The sequence below is a fragment of the Manacus vitellinus genome, unplaced genomic scaffold (assembly GCF_001715985.3).
Source record: "Manacus vitellinus isolate BGI_N305 unplaced genomic scaffold, ASM171598v3 scaffold_53_pilon, whole genome shotgun sequence".
NCBI classification, from domain to species: domain Eukaryota; kingdom Metazoa; phylum Chordata; class Aves; order Passeriformes; family Pipridae; genus Manacus; species Manacus vitellinus.
The window spans coordinates 1205707-1228436 of NW_021940637.1; the positions used below are offsets into that span (position 1 = coordinate 1205707).

A 22730-nucleotide genomic window follows, 5' to 3' on the forward strand; every position below is an offset into this window, starting at 1 on the left:
TTGTTCTGTGTAATTTTTACTTGGATTTATGAGCAGACAGTTCTAAAGCTGCTCTGTTACTGTTCATGCAGTTTTATAGGATTGTTCACAACTTTTTTTACATGAAATGCAGAACAAGTTTTCTCATTTTCATGTGAGGTTATTCCAGGTAGAGAAATTAGCAGTAATTGGTACAGGGACATAAAGACACTCTAAAGAGAATGCCCACTGTGCAAGTTCAACATCTGAAACCTGCAGCATCTGTCCCTTCCCATGATACATTCCCACTGTCTGTCTCAGCTGGATCTGGGGCTCAGGGCTCAGGAATAAAGAGATGTTGCCCTCATATGCAATATAGGAACAAGTTTGAATATTGAAAGCAGCTCTGTAAAATGTTATGAAACTTTTGGATTGAGAGCCAGGTCTTGCAATGAAATGATTGATAAGCCAGGGACTGGAGAATTTTGGTAAAAAATTTCCAAATTCTATCCCACCTGTAAATATTGGGGCAAATTACTTGTTTGATTGTCACTTGTCATCCAAGAGTTTATTCATAAGTACAGTAACATTTCAGATTGAAACTCTCTCTGGTTTTGGAAGTGTCTTGAAGCAGAATTGATGCTGAGTTTTGTCTAAATTTGATAATGTTTAGGTTTGTATTATTTCACTGCCAAATGGAGCTTTTTGGATTATTTTCTTCAGTGGTAATCAAAGTGCATTCATTTATAGTCTTCAGAAGTTGTAATTAATAAGGAAAAGCTTTACACTTGAAACAGGTTAGTTGTTATATGTTGATGCCCTGATTTTTGTAAAGCAGAGGTTAAGTTCTTGCCTCTGTATCCTGGTGCACTGTCGTGGATTAGCTTTGTGTGGTTGCATACTGTTGATGCCTCAGTATTTTTAATAAAAGTTTAAGTTTGTCAACTTGTTTATATCAGGCAAATTGAGGAAAGTGAAGATGTGCTGGCATGAAAGAAATTCACGTGCAGACATATAAACTGTTGAGACCTAGCTGGATTAAAAGGAATCCTCCTCCTTTTCTTTGTACTCATGCAAAATAAATGTAACATATTTTTGTCTAGTTTAAGGACAGATTTCTGTTATGTCTCAAAGTTTGTGTACCATAATGAGTGTGTTATAATTGGATTTACTCTGGAGGAAAGCCTTGCTTCAGAGGGCAGCCTTTCTGTGGGGCTGGGGTTTACAGAGCTATAAAGCTGATTTGTGAGTGTGATACAAAGTTTAGAGCAACATCAGTAATCAATAACCACCTGCTTCACGGGAGCCTGGGGCTTTGGGCTTTCAACTGATTCTGATATCTCCTGAGATAACAGGTTTGGAATTAAGAGCAGCTAAGAACTTCCAAAAGGGAAGAAAATGACTGGAGATGCATTGAGTTCCCCACCCCAGCACATTTAAGGTGCATTTAAACAAAGTTCTGCCTTCGCCACTCGCAGCCCCTCGCTCGTCTCGGAGGCCTCGTGCAGAAATGGTGACAGTTGACAGCTGTTGTTCCCTTAATAAGATTAAAGTAAAGAAATTAGTTGTGCTGTCTTTAATCTGCCATTTAACACTGCGAACCACCTGGGGACACTTCTGTGCCGACACTCCCAGCGCTGAATTCCAGGCAGAGCGCGGAGCCGGCGCGTGCCGTGCCCAGAATGCGTTCAGACGAGCCGTAGTGAGCAATCTTATGGTATCAATTAAATGAGCCCTCTTTATTGTGCTGAAAAATTAATTTGACATCCATTTGCTTACAGCACCTTTTCAAATTGCATTATTGGAGCCTCTGGAAACACGAGTATTCTTTCTGACACCGAGGTTCAGCGGGGAAATAGGAGAGCGTGACGCGTGGCTACCGCGGAATTTGTTCCTTACATGAAGTGGGAAGTTCTTGTGTTTTCAAATGTAAAATAAATGATCCTCTTAGGAATTAGGAATCCCATATATCAGAAAGCATTTATTGCAGTGATTTAACTAAATCACCTCAGAACTCTGAAGTGCTGTCAAAGTTAACCTACAAATTCATATTTGACACTTTGGGTGAATTATAATGTTTATATTGAAATGGGATTGATGTTTATTTTAGAAGAGCTGATAAAATGAGAGAAGCTGATTTAAGCATCTTCTCAACAGAAAATAGAGACTACCAATATAGTTTCATCTCTTTCTCCCTGTGAATACACCTACACAGGAGAATAATCTTCTGTGAAAGGTAGAAGTAAGTGCCTAATGAAAATATTTTTTAGCATGAGGGAACTAAATACCTTTATATAATCAGGATAGGAAAAGAGAATTGTGTTGCAAGGCAATTAATAAATGCACATGAAGCATGCTGCTTGAATTATCTATTGGGTAAAAATCAGGTGAAATAGGTGAAAATTAACCTGCCTTTGACCAAAAATTAATTACTTAATACTATTTTCACATCATGTGAACTGGAGATTGAAACTGATTTAATTAGACAGAGTAAAATTCATTACCAGTACAGTAAAATAATATGTCTTGGTAACATGGTGGTACTCAGAAAAGGAGGAAAAGTAAAAATGCTCTCTTGCTTCTTTCCTAAATTCAAAATTATTTCTCCAGCTGAAGCAAAGGCAATCCAGACATACAAATGAAAAAAATTTTACTCTTAATTTTTCTGGCCTCTGAGCGTTTCTGGCTTTTCTTAGCTTGAGAAATACAATGTCTGTATGTGAGATGCTTCCATTTCAGCTCTGGGGAGTCAGGCTAAGTGACCAGATGCCTCAGTGATGAACACAGCAGTCAGTAAAGCAGCATTCCTTCTTGCCTAAATAATTTTGTTGTTTCATAAAATATTTCAGGAGAAAGATAAGGCGTAAAACTCGTCTCTAGAAGTATGTTGAATCAGTCTGCAGCTTGTTCTGTGAAATAACCAGCTTTGATGATTTCACTGCAGTAACTTGGTGTTTGTTGCAGTCCCACTTTTGTATGACCTTTCAACAGTGCTCACAATTTATTTTCTTCTATGCAGCTTATTTGAACTGAGTCACATTTTTTCACATGTTGAAAAAACCCCAACAAAGTAAAAATTCTTTTCCTTTTGGTTTACTTTAGACAAACAACTTGAATGTCTAGCCATCTGTATTTATTATTGGATATATTTACGATGCATTTGTGTTGTGTGTCTCTGTGTGTGTTTGTATATTAACAGTGATAGCTTTTGTAGTAAGCAAAGTTCAAGAAATGAATTTTGTGTTTATTCTGGAAAAGGATTCTCTCCGGTCAGATTAATCTTCTTTGTGAGTATATTCCATAGGGCTGGTCCCTGTTTCCCTGCAAGTCCTGTTTTGAGAACCCTTTAATTGGAGCAGATGGAAATCACTGTGTGTGATGTGCTTGTGATTCTGTGTTGTGACCACTGCAGACCTGTCAGCTCTTCCCCCCAGTGGGTCAGAATGGTTTATCAGGAGTTTCTCCTGCTCTTTTGGTTGCTCAGGACAAGTTCCTCCATCACCCCCATTCCTTACATTAGTGCCCAGGCACTGCTGGGAGGTCATGCCAGGAAAGGGACCTTATACCCAAGTTGATTGTGTGCTACAGCTGTAAGCCACCAAAAAATAAAATTACATATCCAAATCATGAGATTGGCTGATGTTCTGTGTAAGTTTTGGTACAGGTTTTGAGAGCAGAAGAGTCCAGTACCCATACAGTCCATGATTTCTGATAAGCAGGGCCTTACTGTTTTGAAGTTATTAATTATGTAATTGATTTCATTTAAGGTATTAGTTCTGTTTGGAATCCCAAGCTGAAGAAAATGATTGTGAATTGCTGAAAGGTTGTTTTGTGATGTGCTGCCATTCGTTTGCTTTCAGTTTACTGAAGAAAAAGACCTAAAATTCTAATTTTTCTTCCCTTCTGACTTTTTAGGTCACTGTGCAGTACAGTAAATGTTTACAGCCTCACCTGCAGCAACTGCATAGAAAACTGCACCTATGTTCTCTTCAGTAATAAGGTCACTTTTCTGATGGACCTGTTGATACACCAGCTTACGGTATGTAAAACAGCTTTTTTAATTTTGACATTTTTGTATGCTTCACAAACATTTTCAGGTAGTTAGATGAGAATGCCAGGAGATAAATGAGAATAAAGGCTTGAAAGAATAAGATTCTTTTGTTGTATGTATTTGGTGGCTTTATCTACTATACTCTGTAGAAATGGATATATTTGCTTCTACTAATAAGATCTGCAAAAACATACGTTCCAGGAACTCTACTGAGTGGATATTGTTCTATTTTTAACATTTTCTGAGGTTGTTTTCTTTAATTCGCTCTATAGGAATATTTAAAATACAGAATATTGTGAATTGTCCATGTGTATTTGATTTCTACTTGTTTCAGTGTCAGGAATCCAAGTCAGGTCAATTTGTTGCCAAAGTGTGATTTGCTGAAGTGCTTAAATAGCAGGACTCTTTAACGATGAAAGTTTTAATTTTCTGATGTTACATCTCATTTGAAATGTCATTAAATATTTTATTTGAAAACTCATTTTTAATTCATAGTGACCTGCTCATCATAAGATATTTAGTCTTGGTTTTCTGCTTATAAATTGTGTGTATGTATTTTCATGAGCCAAGCAGTTTGTTAATTGAAAAGTTATGTACATACTTTTAATAATTTAGGTGATGCTGTTGGAATCAACAGCCACAGGACTGTTGAGGAACACTTTAAAAAGATAGTCCGAGGGTCCTCGACACAAAGAAAACCCAAATGCAACCTGTGCATTCTCCTCTAAGTAGCTGCCAGCTCATTGTTCCTCACCAAATCTTTCCAAGAGGATTCCAGGTATTAGGTTTCAGTTGTGCTTAGTGAAAGGTGTGTGTGTTGTGCTGGGCACTGCTGGCTCTGCAGGGCTGGGGGTAATTCCAGCCCAGGGGAAATCCCTCAGCACTTCACAAGTGACAGGATTCACTCTGCTGCCAAAGCCCTACCCTTCTCTCCCTGCAGCTGTGCAATGGCCTGCACTTTTCCTGAAGGAATACAGAGGGTATTTCTTAGGCAAAGTTGGCCACCTAGAGCTCAGAGATGCTACAGGAGGATAATTTACTTCAGTCTGTTGCCAAATACTGCCCTTGAATTGCAGCAAAACTGTAATTAAAGCTTAATGTTTCCCATGATCCACAGTGGACTTTTCTTTCCTGTGCATAAAGTCTCTTATGTTCTCTTCATGCAAAATTGGCCCTTAAACCAGGATATCTTCATAGTTCCATGAGGTACCTGTGTGAGTACAAAACCCAAATACAGTGCTGCTTTTCTAACCCTGATTTTTCTCTCTTGAAAATATTATAAATCAGGTCAAGTTTGAATTTTTCTTTTTTATGAAAAAGAAATGTACAAAAAGAGAGCAGCTCCAAATACCAAAATACTGAAATACACTCCTTCAAAATACTTAACTGCTTCCAGTTTTCCTGGTTTGGTGAGCTGGATGATGCAGCCTTTGCCCATGTTGTGTGTATTTCCACTTACTGTTGGAAAATGAAGCCCAAGTAATACCAGTAATAAATGAAAATGTATATTTGCAAGGTTTTAACAAACAGTTAAACAAGTGTGCCAGTATTTACTTAATACAGAAACAGAAAGAATCTGGTTTTGAGAAACATTTTAATATCGTCTTAAATACATCCAGCATGAACCTCATTTCCAACCAGTTTAATGTGGGTTTAATTTTGGTTTTATTCATCAACCGACTACAATATCATCTTCACTACTTCAGAGCTGTACATTTTAAAGAATAAATTTAAAACAGTCACTTTTCATTGGTGACAAAATGTTCATTTTTCTCCTCAAAATATTGCTTGAAGGGTTATAAAAAAAAAATAATTCCTCCAATGAAAGTACCCATGGGAAATTATAGAATAACAGATGGACTGTATTTGTCTTTTCTTTTTGTGACATCCTGCCCAGGTTAGTAGTTTGAAGTGTCCTGTTTAGACCTTTCCTTATCTCCTACCTAAACAGACTGGTAGGAAACCTTCTGTAGACTTTACCTACCATTTGACCTTTGTGAGCCTCCTTAGCTCAGGTAATGCCTAAGTCTGTTGAGGTCAGCACTGGTGTTTCCTGATTTCCATGATTAATGGCTCAAACCTTCCCACCTACATTCATACAAGTCCTGTGCTCGGGGTGTAGCTTCATTTATTTACAGACTGCTGTCTCTGCTCCTCTTTGTCTCCTGTACCCAGAAGACAGTTGCAAAATAATGGGAACTTTTCTGATTTTATATTTGGGAAGATTTCACAGTGACAAAGCCAAGTAATTAATAGAGCTGTAAGCGTTGTAATGCCAGTTTGTTAGTTTGGAGGTTTTATTTCCAGTCAAGTGACAGCTATCATGTACTTTCCACGAAGATATCTGAAAAGCCATATATAAAAACCATACCTATCTGTATGATATCATGACAGATCAGTGTGATTATTTTTTGAGGCAATCTTTAAATGCAGAATATCTGAAAATTCTAAATAAAACATCATTAGTGGATGTAAAAGCATGTGCAACAAACATTGCAATTTAAGTGGCAATCAAACAAATGTAGAAATCAAATGTGAGTTACTTGTTAGTTTTTTCTTCTCCAAAATACAGTGCTTAAATCTGGACTATATTGTAGGTAAATGATCTATGAAATCTTAGTGGGTTTAAGTTAATCTGGCTGTCTAGGCACAGGAAAGTAATTTTTCTCATCAGTTTCTTCACTGGAATTTGCTGCCTTTTAATTGGGGTATTTCAGAATGACAGTAGCCATCCCATTGCAGTTTATTTGTGATCAGGTTTTTTGATCATCTGTACTGCATCAAAAAAAGGCAGGTCCATGTTTGCACTGATGGTGGCAAGAATTGTGAGATCCAAGGCACGTCTGTGCTTCTCTGCTGTTCTGGTCCATTTTGGAATTACATCTGTGTCCATAGTGTGGCACTGACAGTTCCCTTAGGCCCTAAGAACAAGACCATGTGGAGGGCAGTAAATCCTGAAAACAGGGCTGGAGCAGAAGGAAGTTATGACCTGCTGAAGCATTTGGGGGTAGGGAGTTTAAAAAGTGGAACCTTCACCTGCACCATGCTAAGCCCATGCACTTCCTGGGCCATTTCCATTTCTTTAGTTCACTAGGTACTACATAGAAAATCTGACATCTTAATCATGCTGTTTTAAAAGTAGACATTTTTCAGAGTGTTTTTGAGGCAAGCCCAATGACTACACGTGCAAAAAGCACAAAATCACCGCTGCTAAGGGGAGAAGGGTACAAAGTAAGTGAGCAAATAAAGTGAAATTGGGTGCTTCAAAAGGTTTCAAGTCGGTCCATTTAGGTTTAGCAACTCTGTATTTAAAATGACTGTGAAGGGCTGTGCTTTTTTACAAGATAAAAACATCAGTGAGTTGCCAGTGGCAGAGCTCTGCGTCGCTAATTGGGAAATGTTTGGTGTTTTTCGTTAGCACAGAAAACTACTTTGATGTGCAGAGGTATTTTGGTGACATGAGTCAGAAGGGAGGAACATTTTCAGCTATATTAACTGTGTGCCTAAGTGCTTTACTGGATTGGGGCCATATTGTGCAGCATCTTACAGGATTAAGCCCGAGATGCTGGGCAGAGCTGAAGAGCTTATGGCAGCTCTGCACAAGCCTGGGAATCCCTCCACGAGGGGAATTCTCTGAGGAATGACTCTCACAGTTGCATGGAGACTGTGCCAGAGCTGAGAGTGTGGTCTCATCAGTGTGTTCTGATTCAAGAACTGACTTAAAGTAAGCAGAGTCCTGGTTGAGCCTGACACAGCCAGTCATCATAACAGCTAAAATAGTAACTGGGTACAAGTTACATTGAGATGTTGGATGTGTCAAATAATTAGACATTTTTCCTGATTTTCCTTTGTGATTTGGAAATGTTTTATACCAGTTATCAGCAAATCAGTTTGTGTAATCACATCTGTAGATTTGTGTCACTTAACCTACTAAACCTATTAAACCTCAGATTTATGGAATGTTTGAACATTTACTCATCCAAAGCCCATTTTCAACACACAGTTTCTCTGAATATCATCAACTCCTTGTGAAATCATCACAAAGAAACCAGAGCTTGAAAGCTGTCATGATTACACTATTAAATCTTAAGATTTCCTACCCCTTGCTTGATATAATAATCAACAAGCAAGCACCCCAATTAATTTTGCTTCTGGGAGCAAACCAATTAATTTTGAACATAAATCTCAACACACTTTCACACTGTCCCATTAATTACTTCTTCAGTAAAAGAGCTGATCTTTTGTCACTTATTTGAGTTAGTATAAAAGGAAAATGTAAAAGGAATTAAGTTCAAACTTACCCATTTTCTGTAAAACAGTATTTCCTTCTATGTCTTCTCTGACATACACAGTATAAAAAACCCCACACTTGTTCTCACTTTATATTAACAAATACATACATTTTCCCCAAAAATTAAATGTGAAAAATGAGCTCTGCAACAAATGATTCTATTAAGTGTCAGATCTATTTATTTTACAAACTAGAAAGAAGAGTTTTACTTTTAAAGCATGAATTTTATAGGTATGGGCTATATACTTGGAAAATAAAATTCTCATGTGTACATTGAACTAGAAGACAAAAATAGACATTATCTGCTTACAGAACTGTTCATTACAGCAAATGGAAGCCCCTACTGCAAAATATTATTAAATCATTAAAGAAATAACATATATAATTTTTTTACCTGGGGTGAAAAAGCAGTGAGTAGTGTTTGTTAGCAATTTTTAAAAGTTAGTGTTCCTAGTACAAAGTTGCCACATTTAAATTGATTTACACGTTGCAAAGCTTAATCCATCTGTTTCAGTGGGCAGTTGGAATCATTAGGCTTGAATTATTGCAGTCAACAAAAGTTACTGGAGCAACATGGGATTATTTTTCCTATTGAACTTGAATAAGCAGCTAAAGACTTCTCACTTGCTCTCTTGGCTTGGCACCAGAAACAGACCATTACAATGAGTTTTAAGTAGCAGCACAAGGCTCAGAGCTAATGAATAATAAAGAAATGTGCATGTTGTTCTTTGTCACCAAGTGTTACCAAATCCCTCCTGATACCTATACAGGGAGGACTGGTTTTCTCTACCCTTGCTTGCATATACTGAGTATAAAATGATTTTAACCTGGAATGGAAGTAAGATTTCAGCCAGTTTTGATCCCTGATGACAGTGTGGGAAGCCTCTGGCTGTCAGTAGCTCCACAGAGGGGTGTTGGTGTGTGGAACCAGCAGCACCAGGCACTGGAGATGTGCCAGGAGCCCTGAGTCCTGATGGTGCATCTGCACTGCCAGTGCTGTGCCTGCAACACTGCAGGACTTCCACACACACTTCACTTACTGTTTGATCAGAACAGGGCAGGTTAAATCATCTTGAACTGCAGAAATGAAAAAATTTAATTAATTTTTAAAAAATTATACTCTCCAGGATGATTTCCTTCCAGGTCTGTATCCTGTACATAGATCTGTCTTCAGATTTACATGTTGTGCAGCTCAACTTCACTCTTTTGGGAGTGGGCTCTAGTTAATGGTTTAGAAAAATGGGATTCCTCTGAGGTCTGCTCAGAGAGGAGCTGGATGTTGTGCTTCTGACATGATTGACAAGTGACTGACCTCTGAGGGACAAGTGCACTGGTCAGTGGGTGATGTTTTATGCATAAGAACACAATCACACTAATGACATACTCTGCTTCTGTAAGTCTTCCTTCAGTTTTCTGATGCTTCTTTTGACTTGTTTTATTCTGTCCCAGCTTGGATTATCTGCACTGCCTTTTCTTGTACCTGAAATGCTTCAGTGCCTGTCAGCACTGCTAGAATGTTAGTGCTCCTATGCAAATTTCTAAATGTTTCTCTACAAACTTTGGTTATTTTTTTTTTTTTAATTCTAGTTGTTTGTCTTTTTTTTTTCTCTTTACTTAGGTTAGTGTTCCAGATGACCATAATGCTACTGCAGGCAGAAGTGTAAATAAGCAGGTATTTGAAGGTTTAACAACAGGACTTCTGAGGGTAACTGCTATGATTTTCAGATGTCTAATCTCCAGCTTCCCAGATGGAAACAACCACTCTACTGCACTGAAGATATTACAGGAAGTGAAAAGTAAATCCTCACAAGTGGAAGCCTTCAACAGCAGAGTGCAAGACCTAATCAGGTTTATAAAAAGATAATGAAACTTCTCTAAGCATTCTTTACCACAGAGAAAGAAAATTGCGTTGATTTAAGAAAGGAACAAACTACTTTAACTCTTAACTCAGTAGCAGTCATTTGTGTGTGTAGTCAAAAAGACTGTTGAAATGCTATTTTCCCAATCAAAAGTGTTCTTCAAAAAAATCGCAGACACAGAAATACAGAAAACCAGGAACCTTCTAATTTTGGACTTGGTTTTTTGTGTCCTTTCCATCAGTTTCCTCTCCAATTACGTGGGAGTCAGTTCCCATATCTTCATTATTTTCTCTCAGTTCTCTGTGCCAACCCTGTTTGCCCATTGCCCATGTGGTCTTTCATATCTACATGCATTCATATAAGCTTGTCATAAAATATATCCCTCCTATTATAAGGATCAGCCAGTCATTCCTATAATCTGATCTTATAATGTAGCTGCATTTTAATAGCTGAACCTGAAGATATGAGTGTATATATATAATTAATACATATTTTATATACATAAAATTGATATATATCCAACAGTATATTAGACTTGCAAAAAATGTGTAGTTTCACTAGTAAATGACATAAGCAGTTGTCAATAAATTATTGTAGAAATAGTTCTCAATGTGTCCTCAGCCCTCTGGAGGAATGAAATTCTGGTTCTATGCTACTGAAAGCATGTCTCAGTGAGCATCATCACACTTCTCAAAGTCTGGAATGATGCTGATGGAGACAAAGAGGACAGCTGGAGGAGGAAAGCAAAACAAATAGTTGTCATAGATACCAGTGACCTCTGAAACGTTATTGTTCTCATGTAACGTGCCTTCTCCCCAAACAGGTTTTGATAGAGTGTGAAATTTCAGGATGTTGTGTTCTGCCCACTTATGAATGGGAGGGTGGGAGGTCTGTGCTGAGCAGACACCTGACACTGAGTGGGCCAAGCACAGACATACCCCTGAGATAAGGAGAGACATGAGAATCCAACCAAGTCCCTCACCTGAGGCACTTTAGGGGATCTGGTTATAAATGGGGAATGAAAGGCATGATGACAAGGTAATAGTGCAATTAGGAAAAGAAGAGAGAGGGCATTTTAAACTAGTCAAAAACAGACAAATTCTGTCATTAATGAGAATCTTTCACCTCCAGGTCATGGTATCATATGTCATGGGGAGCTGATTAAGTGAGAGTTTTAGGGAGATGGGGGAAGAAAGAGGACATTGAAATTTTATTTTTTTTCCTCTTTGGGGCTGCTGGGCCTGATGCATAAACACCAATTATCCACGTGCTGTCTGGGTATCAAAAGGGTAGCCAAATTATTTCAACTATGCCACTATGGGTAGAATGACTGGGAGATGGAGGCAATAGATTAGAGAGCTTTGACATTCCATTTGTCTGGATGCTCAATTCCTCAAGGAAGGGAGTGCTCCATGCATCTTACTGTCTCCGGGTGCCAGTGAGGAATAGTCCCAGCAGACTGAGAGCTCCCATCCATTTCCTCTCTGCCAGAAGCTGCTTTGTGCCCAGGTGTGGGGGTGAAGGGGCCCATGGGCACAATTTGCAGTGTCAGTCACACTGCAGAGACGTTCTTAGGGAAGAGAATATTGGTGGGAATGGTTTTTGTGAGTCATCATCTATTAGTATTAGCTGTATTTTATTTAGTTCTTCCTCTCCCCTCCTGTTTCTTGGAGCTATTTCCAGCACTCAGCATTTCTCTGTGACTGTGATGTATCTAACACCCAGCTCTGTTCCTGGAATTATTCTGCTAATACAGGAGAACTTGCTTATCACCTGTCCAATCAGGTGGATTACCGAGATCAAAATCTGCAAGAAACCTAATGCTGGTAACCTTTCATGTTATTAAATAGAACAGACAAATTTACCTGCACAAGAAGTGTGCAATTAATAACCTTCGTGCATCTTTAAGTGTTTTTAACTGCTGTACTTCAACAGCTTTAAAGTCTTTCATGCTTTAGTTAGACTTTTATATCTAGTGTATTTTTATTCTTAATTCCTTTCACTGCTTCCAAAAGCTATGTGTCAGCAGGGTGAACTTTGGCAGAAGGTCTGTCTTCTAGCCCTGAAGAGAAATCAGCCTTTGAGCAACTAGACTGTCTGAAAAGCAAGAGGTTTTCTTCCGTAATCTTAAACCCTTCTGTTTTTACAAATCAGACTGAGAGACATGTTGTGAAGTAACAGGTATTTTTAATAAATACTTGAACAGCATCTGTGAGGGAAGCATTATGTGATCAGTAGTCTTTATTTACTGGGGTCAACATTATTTAATAATGTTCCCTGCTTAGTGAAGTCAGGGTCGTCTGGGCATTATGGAAACATAGGGCCAAGAGTGTTCCCTTCTCAAGAAGCCATTGTTCTGAGAGGCCATCTCTAACAAATGGACTTGAGGAGCAAGCAGACAGAGCAGCTGGTAGGACAGAGGAATATCAGTAACAGGTTCAGCATAGGTAATCAGTGTAAAAAGGGTGAATCATTTGATGGTGTCTGAAGGCAATCACTTCCCCGTGTCTTAAGTCAGGTGGAGGCACAGGATAAAACAGCAGTGCTTCTGATTTTGACAAGAGGTTTCTCCCACTTGATAAGACACAAAGAAAATTAGAGGTGAAAAAAAAAGGAGGTGGTTGCAGTGGGACCTTTGTGTCCCTAAAGAGGGTTGATCTCACCTAAGTCAGCCAAACATGGTGGTTGAGATGGACTGAAGTCTGAGCAGCTGGATGTTTAACAAAGTGACATGGAAAAAATGTATCTGTGTGCACAGTTTAAGTGGAGTTATAATGATCAAAGTATGAGAGAACCTGGTGTGGACAAAGAGATCTTGGTACAAGGGCAAAGAGGAAATTTTTTGGCACAGGTTTCCAATCTGTTGGAATTCAAAGAAGAAACTTCAGCAGTAGTGATCTGATGATCAGCAATGGTGATCTGATCTACCCTGGTAATAAAAACCAAAGATGAGTCTTCAGTTTAAAAAAAAAAAAATTACCAGCATGGTTTTCTCTGCATTGAATTTGATTGAGCTCCTGAGGAGGTTTTTTGATCCTGATCCTTCTATACTGATGGTAGGAGGTTGTTACCTACATATTCTATTAGTCCCTGAGCTGTTACATATATATTTATGAGGGAAAAAACCCAACAACTGGGCAGTAGTTGCTATGATATACGTATTGCAATAAAATGCTATCTGGGTAACATCACTGTCTTCTTGAATTAGTGTGTTCTACAAAGTTTATCTCTTCATGCTAAAAAGAAATTGTGCTGTTGCAGAGCTATCAAGATTATTATAAATCATTTAACTATGGCAAAATTCCATTGTCTTTCTAGCAGTATGGTAAAATAAACATTTACACTCATCTTTGTTGTACAGTATAATACAAATTATCCTACAACAGACATACCTCTTAGCAAAAACTACTGATAGTCACACAGAGCCAGACTTGAAGTTCTTGTAATTAGAATTGGTTTATTGAACCCTTTCAGGAAGAGTATTAAAGTAATCACAACCTGCATTTCATGTGATTTGATAGTAGAGAAGCAAAAATGTCTTCTTTTGCAAAGTTACCAAAACTGGTGTGTGACTGGTTTTTTAATACAATTTTTCCTCTGTTTCTAGTTACGTGGTGAACATAGGATTGGTAGACAAGCTGTGTTGCTGTTTCCTCTCTGTTCAAGGCCCTGTTGATGAGAATCCCAAAATAGCAAGTTTTCTCCAGAATGCCACGGCCGTGTTGCACGGGATGTGCCAGCTGTGTTTCACTGTCAATGGAAGGTGGGTGCTTTGGCTCTGTCAGCAATAATGTCCTGCTCAGCAGCAGTTTGGGGAAGGGAGTGTCCTGGTGGGGCTGTCAGACAGAACTGTTCTGCTGTGGGACTGCAGAGAAATAACTGGGAAAGAAACAGTGCAGGAGAGTCACTCTGCTCACCCGCTCACCAGTGAATTGGTATTAGTTGCCTGCGCCGTGGTTTGAGTCTTGTAAGTCATTGATCAGAATTAGAAATTGCTCATCCTTAGACAGGGTTTGATCACTGATAGTTTTAAGTGTCCAATCCTAAGGACTTCAGGAGGTATTTTATTATCAGCAAAAAGCAACTCTTAATTGATTTGTCTCTAGAGCAGCCCTTGTTCTTTAAAATACCACTGTCAGTAAGGAAATTCTATTTTCTACAAAGAAAAGTATTACTACATTTGTCAGGGAATTTTCTAAAGCAAAATGTTTGTTTTTGTAACCTAACCAGGGTTGTAGGGAATGTGCATGAGATATGTGCCTCCCACCAGGTCTGGACTTCTATGCTCTACAGTGTAGGACAGCCTGACACTCGTATGAGTCAAAATTACAGAGCTTTGGGTTGCACCTACTGGAACCTACCACTGTCACTCTTATGCATTTCAGGAAAAATCAAGGCTGACAGAACTTTACAATGCATTCCTGAAGGGTAAAACGATGCTAGGGTTGAAAAACCAAAGTTAATAAAACATAAAAGAAGAAACAAAGCTGTAGGTAAGAGTTGTTGCTGGTAACCCAAGGACACAGGCACATGGAAAAAGGACTGCAAGAAATATGAGCCCAAAGAGACCATCCCAACTTACTGAAATTTCCCTTTCTGAAAGCTGCCAACTTGGCATTTTACATTCCAGGAGAGCGCTGCCAGAAGTCAAATGCTCACTAAATAAAATAATAAAAAAAAAATCACTCTTCTGTTAGTGGAATAATAGTTCTGGCTGCAAGAGTGAGTAATACAGCATTTGCAATTTCTGGAGCAGGCACACACTTCACCCAAACATTAGAGATCTCTGCACCCCAAAATAGTACAGCACTGCTCGAGTACTTCCTTCAAGAACATCTGTTCTTTGTAGCAGCAGAATAATTTGGGAGAGTTGAGTGTTTTTGTTCCCAGTTACACCAAGAAGTATCCAATCTTACTACCTGCATATAACAGCTGATTGTTCTCCGTTTCCAGGTCGGATTGTTCATTTGAGCATGAAAAGAAATGAGAGGAATGAAGTTGGAGATTTCAAAACTGTTGTCTTTCAGATCAAAAGCTTTGGTGTAACTGACTAGAAGGGCAGTTTAAATCAAATGTCTTTCATCACCTGAGCCCACTCTCATTTAAGCAGTGAATGCAGAGTGTAATTCTGTCGCTTTACAGAAGTCCTCAGTATTCAGGGTGATTTAAATGGAAAAAGGTATTGCCAAACACAGATTAAGGTGGCAGAAAAAGAGCTCAAATTTATTGAATTCTTACATATGTCATGCTACAGTAATACATCATGTGTGATACCTGATCTGCAGTACAAAAGACAGCCCCTCTGTGAGTACAGGTCCTCTTTCATTGCTGGGAAATGGTGGTAGGAGGCAATGCAGCATTTCTTCTTCTCCAGCTCAGTTGATACCTCCTTGAGCACCAAACCAACCTGCAGTATTACACCCCTCTGTAGGTCACAGTGACCAACCCCTCTGGTCATCAAATGTCTGAAGTTGTTACTGGGAGGAGAAAGCCCAGTAGGTATTACCAGTGCTGTGATACTGTAGAATGAGAAGTTGTTTTGGCAGAATAATGTCAGGCTTTCACCATTGTTGCAAGAGCAATTTTGGATTGCTCTTTTGGTATATTTGGAAACTTCTGTATGCTCCTCAATGGTAATGGTGGGGGACACACAAAATTAATTTATTTTTTCTGATAGAACATTTTGAGGTTGTTATTTGTCATATAAAAGGTTGTCATTCCATATGAAATGCATTAGAGTGCTTTTATAGAATGCTGTCTGTACTTGGGCAGATCTCAGCAGGAAGCACCACTGAGTGGCAGAGTGGGAAGCTGACACAGGACAGGTAATGTTGGGTGGGGGACCAGGACAACCTCAGGGCTTAAACCAACCCAGTGCAACAATGAAATTCTTTATGAGCTGGAAATGGCTGTGGGATCCTGCTCCTTTGCTTTCAGACCCCACCAGGTTGTTAGAAACTTTACTGCAACTGTAATCTGTGATATCCCCAGAGGGCCAGGAGTTAAACACTCAAACTCTAGTTTTAAACAATTAAAAGATCCTGTCCTGTGAGTACAAAGTAGGTTGGGCTGTTTCTGGAGCTCTGATGCAGGAAGAGCTGTCAATCTCGACTTTCCTGTGTTCCTCCCAAGAACATTTCATAAAACTCCCAAATTTAGCTGAATATTTCTAAACCAATTGATACCCAGTGTTTATTTGGGCAGTTACTTCAAGGAAACAATTCTATAGGCAGGGAAGAGAGGCAGGGAAGAGATCTCAGTCAAGTACCTCCCTGCACCTACCTCTGCATCAAGCAAGGTGTCACAACAATAATGATTATTAGAGAATAACCTCAATTGTTTCATATATATATATATACATATATATATATCAACATTAAGTATTAAATGAGGTCTATGGTTGATATAATGTAGATGATAAAATTTTAAGACATGAGTGAAGAGACTTTTATTACTGTGATAGACTTGTGGGGAAAAAACCCATCCAAAATCTTACTAATGTAGAAACATAAATTGGAGGATTCTCAATTTTAAAATCATAAAATGTTATTGAAATAAGGAAATCCATCCAGTCTGTTATAAACATATCCTAGTATAAGAGAGGGAATTTCTTTTCATTACTGATCAAGATATTTTAAAAAGATTTAACTTTGATATTGATCTTATTTCTCAAATGATAATTTTTGATACTGGCTAATAAATGCTTGATTGATTCTTGTAATTGAAGTTTTGCTATGGATGTAAAAGCACAGTTTTCAAACAGTGTAATACATATGAGAGATCGTTTGTTGAAAACCTTAAGAACTTGTAACCACATTTAATCTCATTTTGTAATTTCTGTGCCCTCTTCTGTTACACAGTGAGAGTCACTGAGGGTGACTTGAGACCTCCAACTGGAAATCCCATATTTCTGATGCTGTATTGGATCCATTGCTATCAGTGGAAGTGAAAGCTGCTTTCTCCCTGATGAGTTAAAAAGTTGTATGAGAGCTGAAAACAGGGTATTGTCCCTTATTGTATGTAGTGAGAGATGGTAAAATGCAGCATGTCTGAATACTGAGCTCTCTCTGCCGAGCAGGAGATAAACCTGACATTTGATACTTAGGCTTGAAAACTGTGTCCATAATAGTGCTTAACTGTTGTTTGCTCACCCCTAAGAGTAACAGTAGCCAGAATTGACAACAGAGACATTTTTATTAACCTGAAATAAAGCAAAATATTAAATAGACTATCTACAGCATAACAGTGGTTTATATGGCCATATAAATCTCTTGCAATTTGTGTCCAGTTCCAGATGTCCAGTAGCAACGTTCAGGATGATAGCCCTGTTTTCCAGAGTGTGTTAATGTAAATATGAGAGATACAAAGCCTATTTTGGGCCCTTGAGTCCTGAGTACACATATGAAATGTGCTTGGCTTGTACCCACAGGACAGAAAACAATGAGCAGGCATGGAATGCAAGGAGCATTAATAAAGGTATGGCCATGCTGCCCTAGCTCAGCTTTCCCTAAAATCAGGAGTGAAGACTTAGGTAAAAATCTATATGGCAAGTCCTTCCTCAGCATAGCAAGGATTTTGCTTATGTTCCTGTCTTTTCCTGTCTTTCCCAGTGTTCATCAAGTCTAGATGCCTTTTTCCCCTGTAATTCTCTGGAACTAAGATTCCTGTCCTAGAAGTTTAGTTGTTACTCTATGGAGGACTATAGTCAGTGCCTTATTTCACTTTTGCCCATTAGTATGAGTGAATAAATTCATACTGACCACAGAGTTAATGCAAAGAGCAGGAGGAAATTATCAGCAGTAGTGTAAGGGTAAATCACAAAGGCAGAACGTTCTCTCTAAGAGCGGGACAGTGGAGAGCAATAACACACATGGCAAGGAGGAAAGTGAGTTGTGCATAAGGAGAATATTGCAAATAATAGTCCCTCAAATTATGTAGTTTCTTGGGACATAAGCTGTTTAAAAATTTTGCTGTTTTCTTGATGTGAGAAATGTCTGCAAGCTCCCTTGTTAATCTGGGAAAATAGAATGTGGGAGCAGTGCAGTAACTAAATTGTTACTGTTCTATGTTATCTCAAACCAGTGTGGAATATATATAAACCTGTGTCAACAGCTAACTCAGTTGTGGATTACAAGATGCAATGGCAGAAAGCTTCAGATTCAGGGTTTGATCCTGGGAAACCATGACTGTTGTTTCACAGATACGCAAGGAAGGAGGCTGGTCTGGTTTCGGTTTTATTACAGTAATTAAGATAATGTCTGTTTTGGCTGCTGGATGGCGAATCAGATGCAGGTCTGTCTGAACCTTGGTTGTGCTTCTCACCACTTCCAGGGGACAGCAGCTCCAGCAAGTACTAAAGTACCTAAAACTTGTTCCTGAAATTACTAAAAGGTTTCACATCATCGCTTTTACGCAGCAGTGCAATCCCTACCTTGACAGTGTGAATTGTAACAGGGTCTGATAGGTGCTAAATGCTTCTTTATTCTTTTTTTATTATTATTTTGCCTCTTTATTTTGACATCTCTTTCTAAATAGAATAATTTAAAAGCAAAAAGTACCGATGATAGTTTTTAAATCCTAACAATAAAAAACCCCAACAGATTATATTCTAAGCCTGTTGAAAACTCGTGTTGCCATTTTGCTCCATGTTTTTAATCAGGAGTATATATTTCAAATATACAAACATTACAATGTATACCCTTGGAGAGGCTTGTCTGCTTGTTAGCTCAGTCAGTTTTTAAAACAATATATTTTCAGATATAAACAGTTTGCTCCTATTGAAGCCTGGAGAAATTGTAGTTTTATACTTGTTCTGCAGAGTATGCTGTTTCTCATCAAGCTGTATTGAATTCCTGTTTTTAATAAATAGTGGTGTATTTTAAGCAATGAAGTACCACTGTTTAGTATCTTTCTTTCATGTGATGAATATATCCATGTTTTTAAATTCTTAAACCTTTTTTGTGAGTCGTAAACCCCGTACCAATTCCTGAGACTCCTGGATGGCCGAAGCTGAAAATCATAATGGTGACCCCTAATGAAAATTCCCTGCATTTCATGAAAACTTTATTTTTTTTAAGAACCTGCAGGTTGTTTGACCGTAATATAAATATTTGCCTGTTTTTCTATGTTAAATATAAAGACTGGTAAAGTTTGAAAGCCTGTCTGTTTTCCCAGCTATATCAGCCAATGTAAAAAATCCGGTAAGTCTTGCTTCCCTCCAGGGATTAATTGAGGGGGTTTTGTCCGTAGTGACTATTTTACTTTGGCAGCTGTCACAGACACAGAGACAAAGCTTCTTTAAACAGGAGAATTAAAAGGAAGCACAGCTACAGGAATCTCCTCTCTGAATTTCAGTTACCTAAAACCTGGTTTTCTGGCGGGACATTGTCATCTTATGTTGTGAAGATTTTTAGGGGTTTTTACTTCAGTCTGTCCTCTCAGTCAGCACTGAATTTTCACTGGGCTTTCCTTTGAGGTGGACTGATAAATGTGTGAAATGCACTGCTGTACAGACTTGACCAAAATCACTCAAAGTACCAAATGGAAAAGTTTGTGCTTTATTTTCCGACATCTCGTGTAGATTTTTTAAAGATACTTTAAAGCCCACAGTGAGTATGAATATCATCTTTTACCTTTTTATTGTAAACACTTAGGCTTAAAGTGTTGTAACTGACAGTTCAACCCAACAGGAACCAGTGGCCTGTTCATATACCCATGAACCATAATACAGGCAACATCAAAAATAAATGTTTCTGGCAGTTCATTCGTTCCATCAGGTCTAGCAGAGAGATTTTTAATTTCTTTTTAGCAGCTTTGTCCTGTGGTATAACTTTGAAATTTTTGGTCTTTTCTGTGAAAAAAATAATGTTTGCATTTTGAGCTATTTTACAGTTGACTTTTTTATGTATATTTTGATTCATTCTCTGCTCCAGAGCAGCAAAAAATGGTAAAAGGATTTCATCCAGCAATGTAAGCTTTTTCATATGGAATTGTTTAAAAATAATGATGGAGTGAGAGTTGAAAGCAAGCTGACTTTAACCTTTGGTAAAATTGGTCAATCTTCTCATTGCATACAGTCAGAAAAAATTCTGTGAGGTATCATATGCAGTAATTAATTTGGGGTTATCATTTGACTGTGAGTGTTCTTTTCTGTTTTATACTGCCGAAAAAGTTAAGATTGAAATTAAGAAATACTGGTTGGCAAGATGAGCTGTGCTCTCATGTGATCCCTGTGGCAATAAACATTCTGGTCACTCAGGAGGAGTTAAGTGATGGTTAGCACATTTTGGCTACTGCATCCTGCAAAATAAATCATTGGACATCAGAAGGTATTTTGAAGTGAGGAGTACTGGGGAGTCCACAGACACACAAAGCAAAGCTGTAACCATGGTGGTCCCAGACCTGTTTGCTCTCCCTCCTTTTGCAGCCATCCCGTCTGGCTCTGCAGCCAGGTTCTGTGCCAGCAGGGCTTGGAACTGTGCAGCAGGAATCTGCCTAAAGGCACAGCTGGCACGGCCAGGTGATGGCTCAGGAAGTGTCTCTGCTGACTCCATTCACACACACTCACTTAAAGACCACAGAGCTTCAAAATGAAGACTTTGGCCATGGATTCCAGGCGTAGGAAGAGGAAAACCATGCCATAAATTGTTGTGCAGTGTAGCCCCACCCAAACACACTTAGAACTCTAGTATTTTTTCTACTTTTTATTCTTTATGGAGTAAATCTTAATGTCTTACGGAAAACAGACACAGCTACATTTCTTTTGTTCTTACTGTGTTTCACTAAAGATCTGATTGCTTCTTTCAGAGACTTGTGAACTACTTCTGCAGTCTGGAGTGGGTTTTGTACAGCACAGGTATCTCAGGAGTAGGACTGGGGCATTGATCCTGGAGCTAGCAGCAGAGGACACTGTGCTTAAAAGCTTTTTCAGTAGCATTGAACATTCACAGACTGTAAATAGAAATAACTCAGAAAGAAATTGTACCCATAAGTGCTAATTTCAGGTAAGATCACTCCCTGCACGTGTGATCCAACTGGTGAAAAGCAGAGGTGAGTCATCTGAGCAACTGCTTTGTGAAGGTAAAGATATGAGCAGACAGTGATGGAAGCAGAGGGGTGCCAGTAGAGCAAGTTGAGTACAACCCAAATACTGTCCTGTTGTATTCCCCTGGGCTTAGGGCTCCTCTGGGACATGGAGAAGGCAGGTTCATTACCCTGCTCTGCCTGTTTTTCCCTTCAGTCCAAGGAAGCGAGGGGGTGCTGTTACAAACAGAAACTCTCGTGAACAGACTTTGGGTTGGGGGAGGCAGTGCTTTCTTACCTGCTTTATTTGCTTCACTAGAAAAAGTGAAAACAACAGAACAAGGTGGTGGTTGCCAAAAGTTGGTAGTTGCTGAGTTCATGGGTTAGTTGCTCTGTTGAAGACAAGTGTCTGTATTGTAAAAAGCAGGAATAGTCAGCCTGCCTGGGATCTGTGTTGAAACGTCACTGGAGCCAGAGCAGTGTCTGTAACAGAGGGGTGTGAGGTGCTTCTGATACAGATACAGAAGAGATTATTTAGAGCTGTTCTAGTCAAGGGAAAGCTCTTTACTGGTTCTGGTCAACAGGAATATTCTGAGGCCTCTGCGTGTCTGGTCTTCACTGTTGCAGAGTATTTCAGAAAGTGGTTCTAGTTTCCACTACTTTCCCTTTTCCTTTGCTTTTATTTGTTATAAAAGAGAAAAATATCCTCATTCATTTGGGTTTTTATAATATTTTCTCTTATCACCTGTCATGTTTTCCTTTAATTATAAAAAAGAATAATATCTTCGATATTGACACTTCCTTCTTTTTTTTCTTTTCCTTTTCTTTGTTTTTTGTTGTTTTTTTTTTAAGATGGAGACGTAGTAGATAAGGGCTAGATTTTGATGTAGCATATTTTCAGTGTTACTGTTCACTGTATCTTAATGTTTTAGTGTTTCCTTTGATTACCAGTATCAACTAAATGTGTTTCCAAAGTGAAGTTTGTGTAAGTTTGGGTAATTTACGTGATGGGTTTGAATTAGAACTCTGAGTATATGAAACTTGCTGAATTATTTTTGGGCTTTATTTTGTACTTGCCTGCCTCCCACATGTTATTTAGCCTCCAGGGTAGAGACAATCTGAGTCTTCCTTAGTAGTCATTGTCCTGCATCATCTTTTGGATTATTAATAATGTGAAAAAACTAAAGCAGTACAAATCATGGAGGGGTTATGTTAAGTGCTTTTTAAAGTTTGGATGTGAGAATGGAAAGGGCATCCTGGGTTATTTGCCTGTCTGTGCTGATATCCTAGATAACCAAAAGCCTTCCCCATTATTTGATGTGCATACCCAAAAGGTGGAAGAGAAACCCAGTTCCCACGTGCACGAGCTGTGCTGGTTTGTCTTGAGCGTTTCATGCTTAGTTGTGTTTTGCTGCCCTGTGCACTCTCCCATAACAGCATCTGACTTAAATAAGAAGTAGTGTGTTTTCTTACTGCACAGCTACTTCATTCCTGCAGAGCTATTTGATTAAGATCATCTGTTCCCAGTAACTTTGCTCCTTAGGTAGGC

At 38.7% G+C, this 22730-nt stretch overlaps 1 protein-coding gene across 7 annotated transcripts in view; it reads left to right on the top strand.

Moving 5' to 3' along the window:
- The window catches only part of SCAPER (S-phase cyclin A associated protein in the ER), a 141542-nt gene that overhangs the window by 95072 nt on the left and 23740 nt on the right, over positions 1–22730 (top strand). For 4 of the 7 annotated variants that reach the window (XM_018081506.2, XM_018081504.3, XM_018081505.2 and 1 more), the window contains 3 exons: positions 3874–3997; positions 9919–10148; positions 13767–13922. In XM_018081506.2, coding sequence (XP_017936995.1) covers positions 3874–3997; positions 9919–10148; positions 13767–13922 — 510 coding nt within the window. Of the gene's footprint in view, positions 1–3873; positions 3998–9918; positions 10149–13766; positions 13923–15112; positions 15679–17453; positions 19509–22730 lie in introns of those variants that run through there. The other 3 variants (XM_029963155.1, XM_029963156.1, XR_001921809.3) reach the window with 3 other exon arrangements.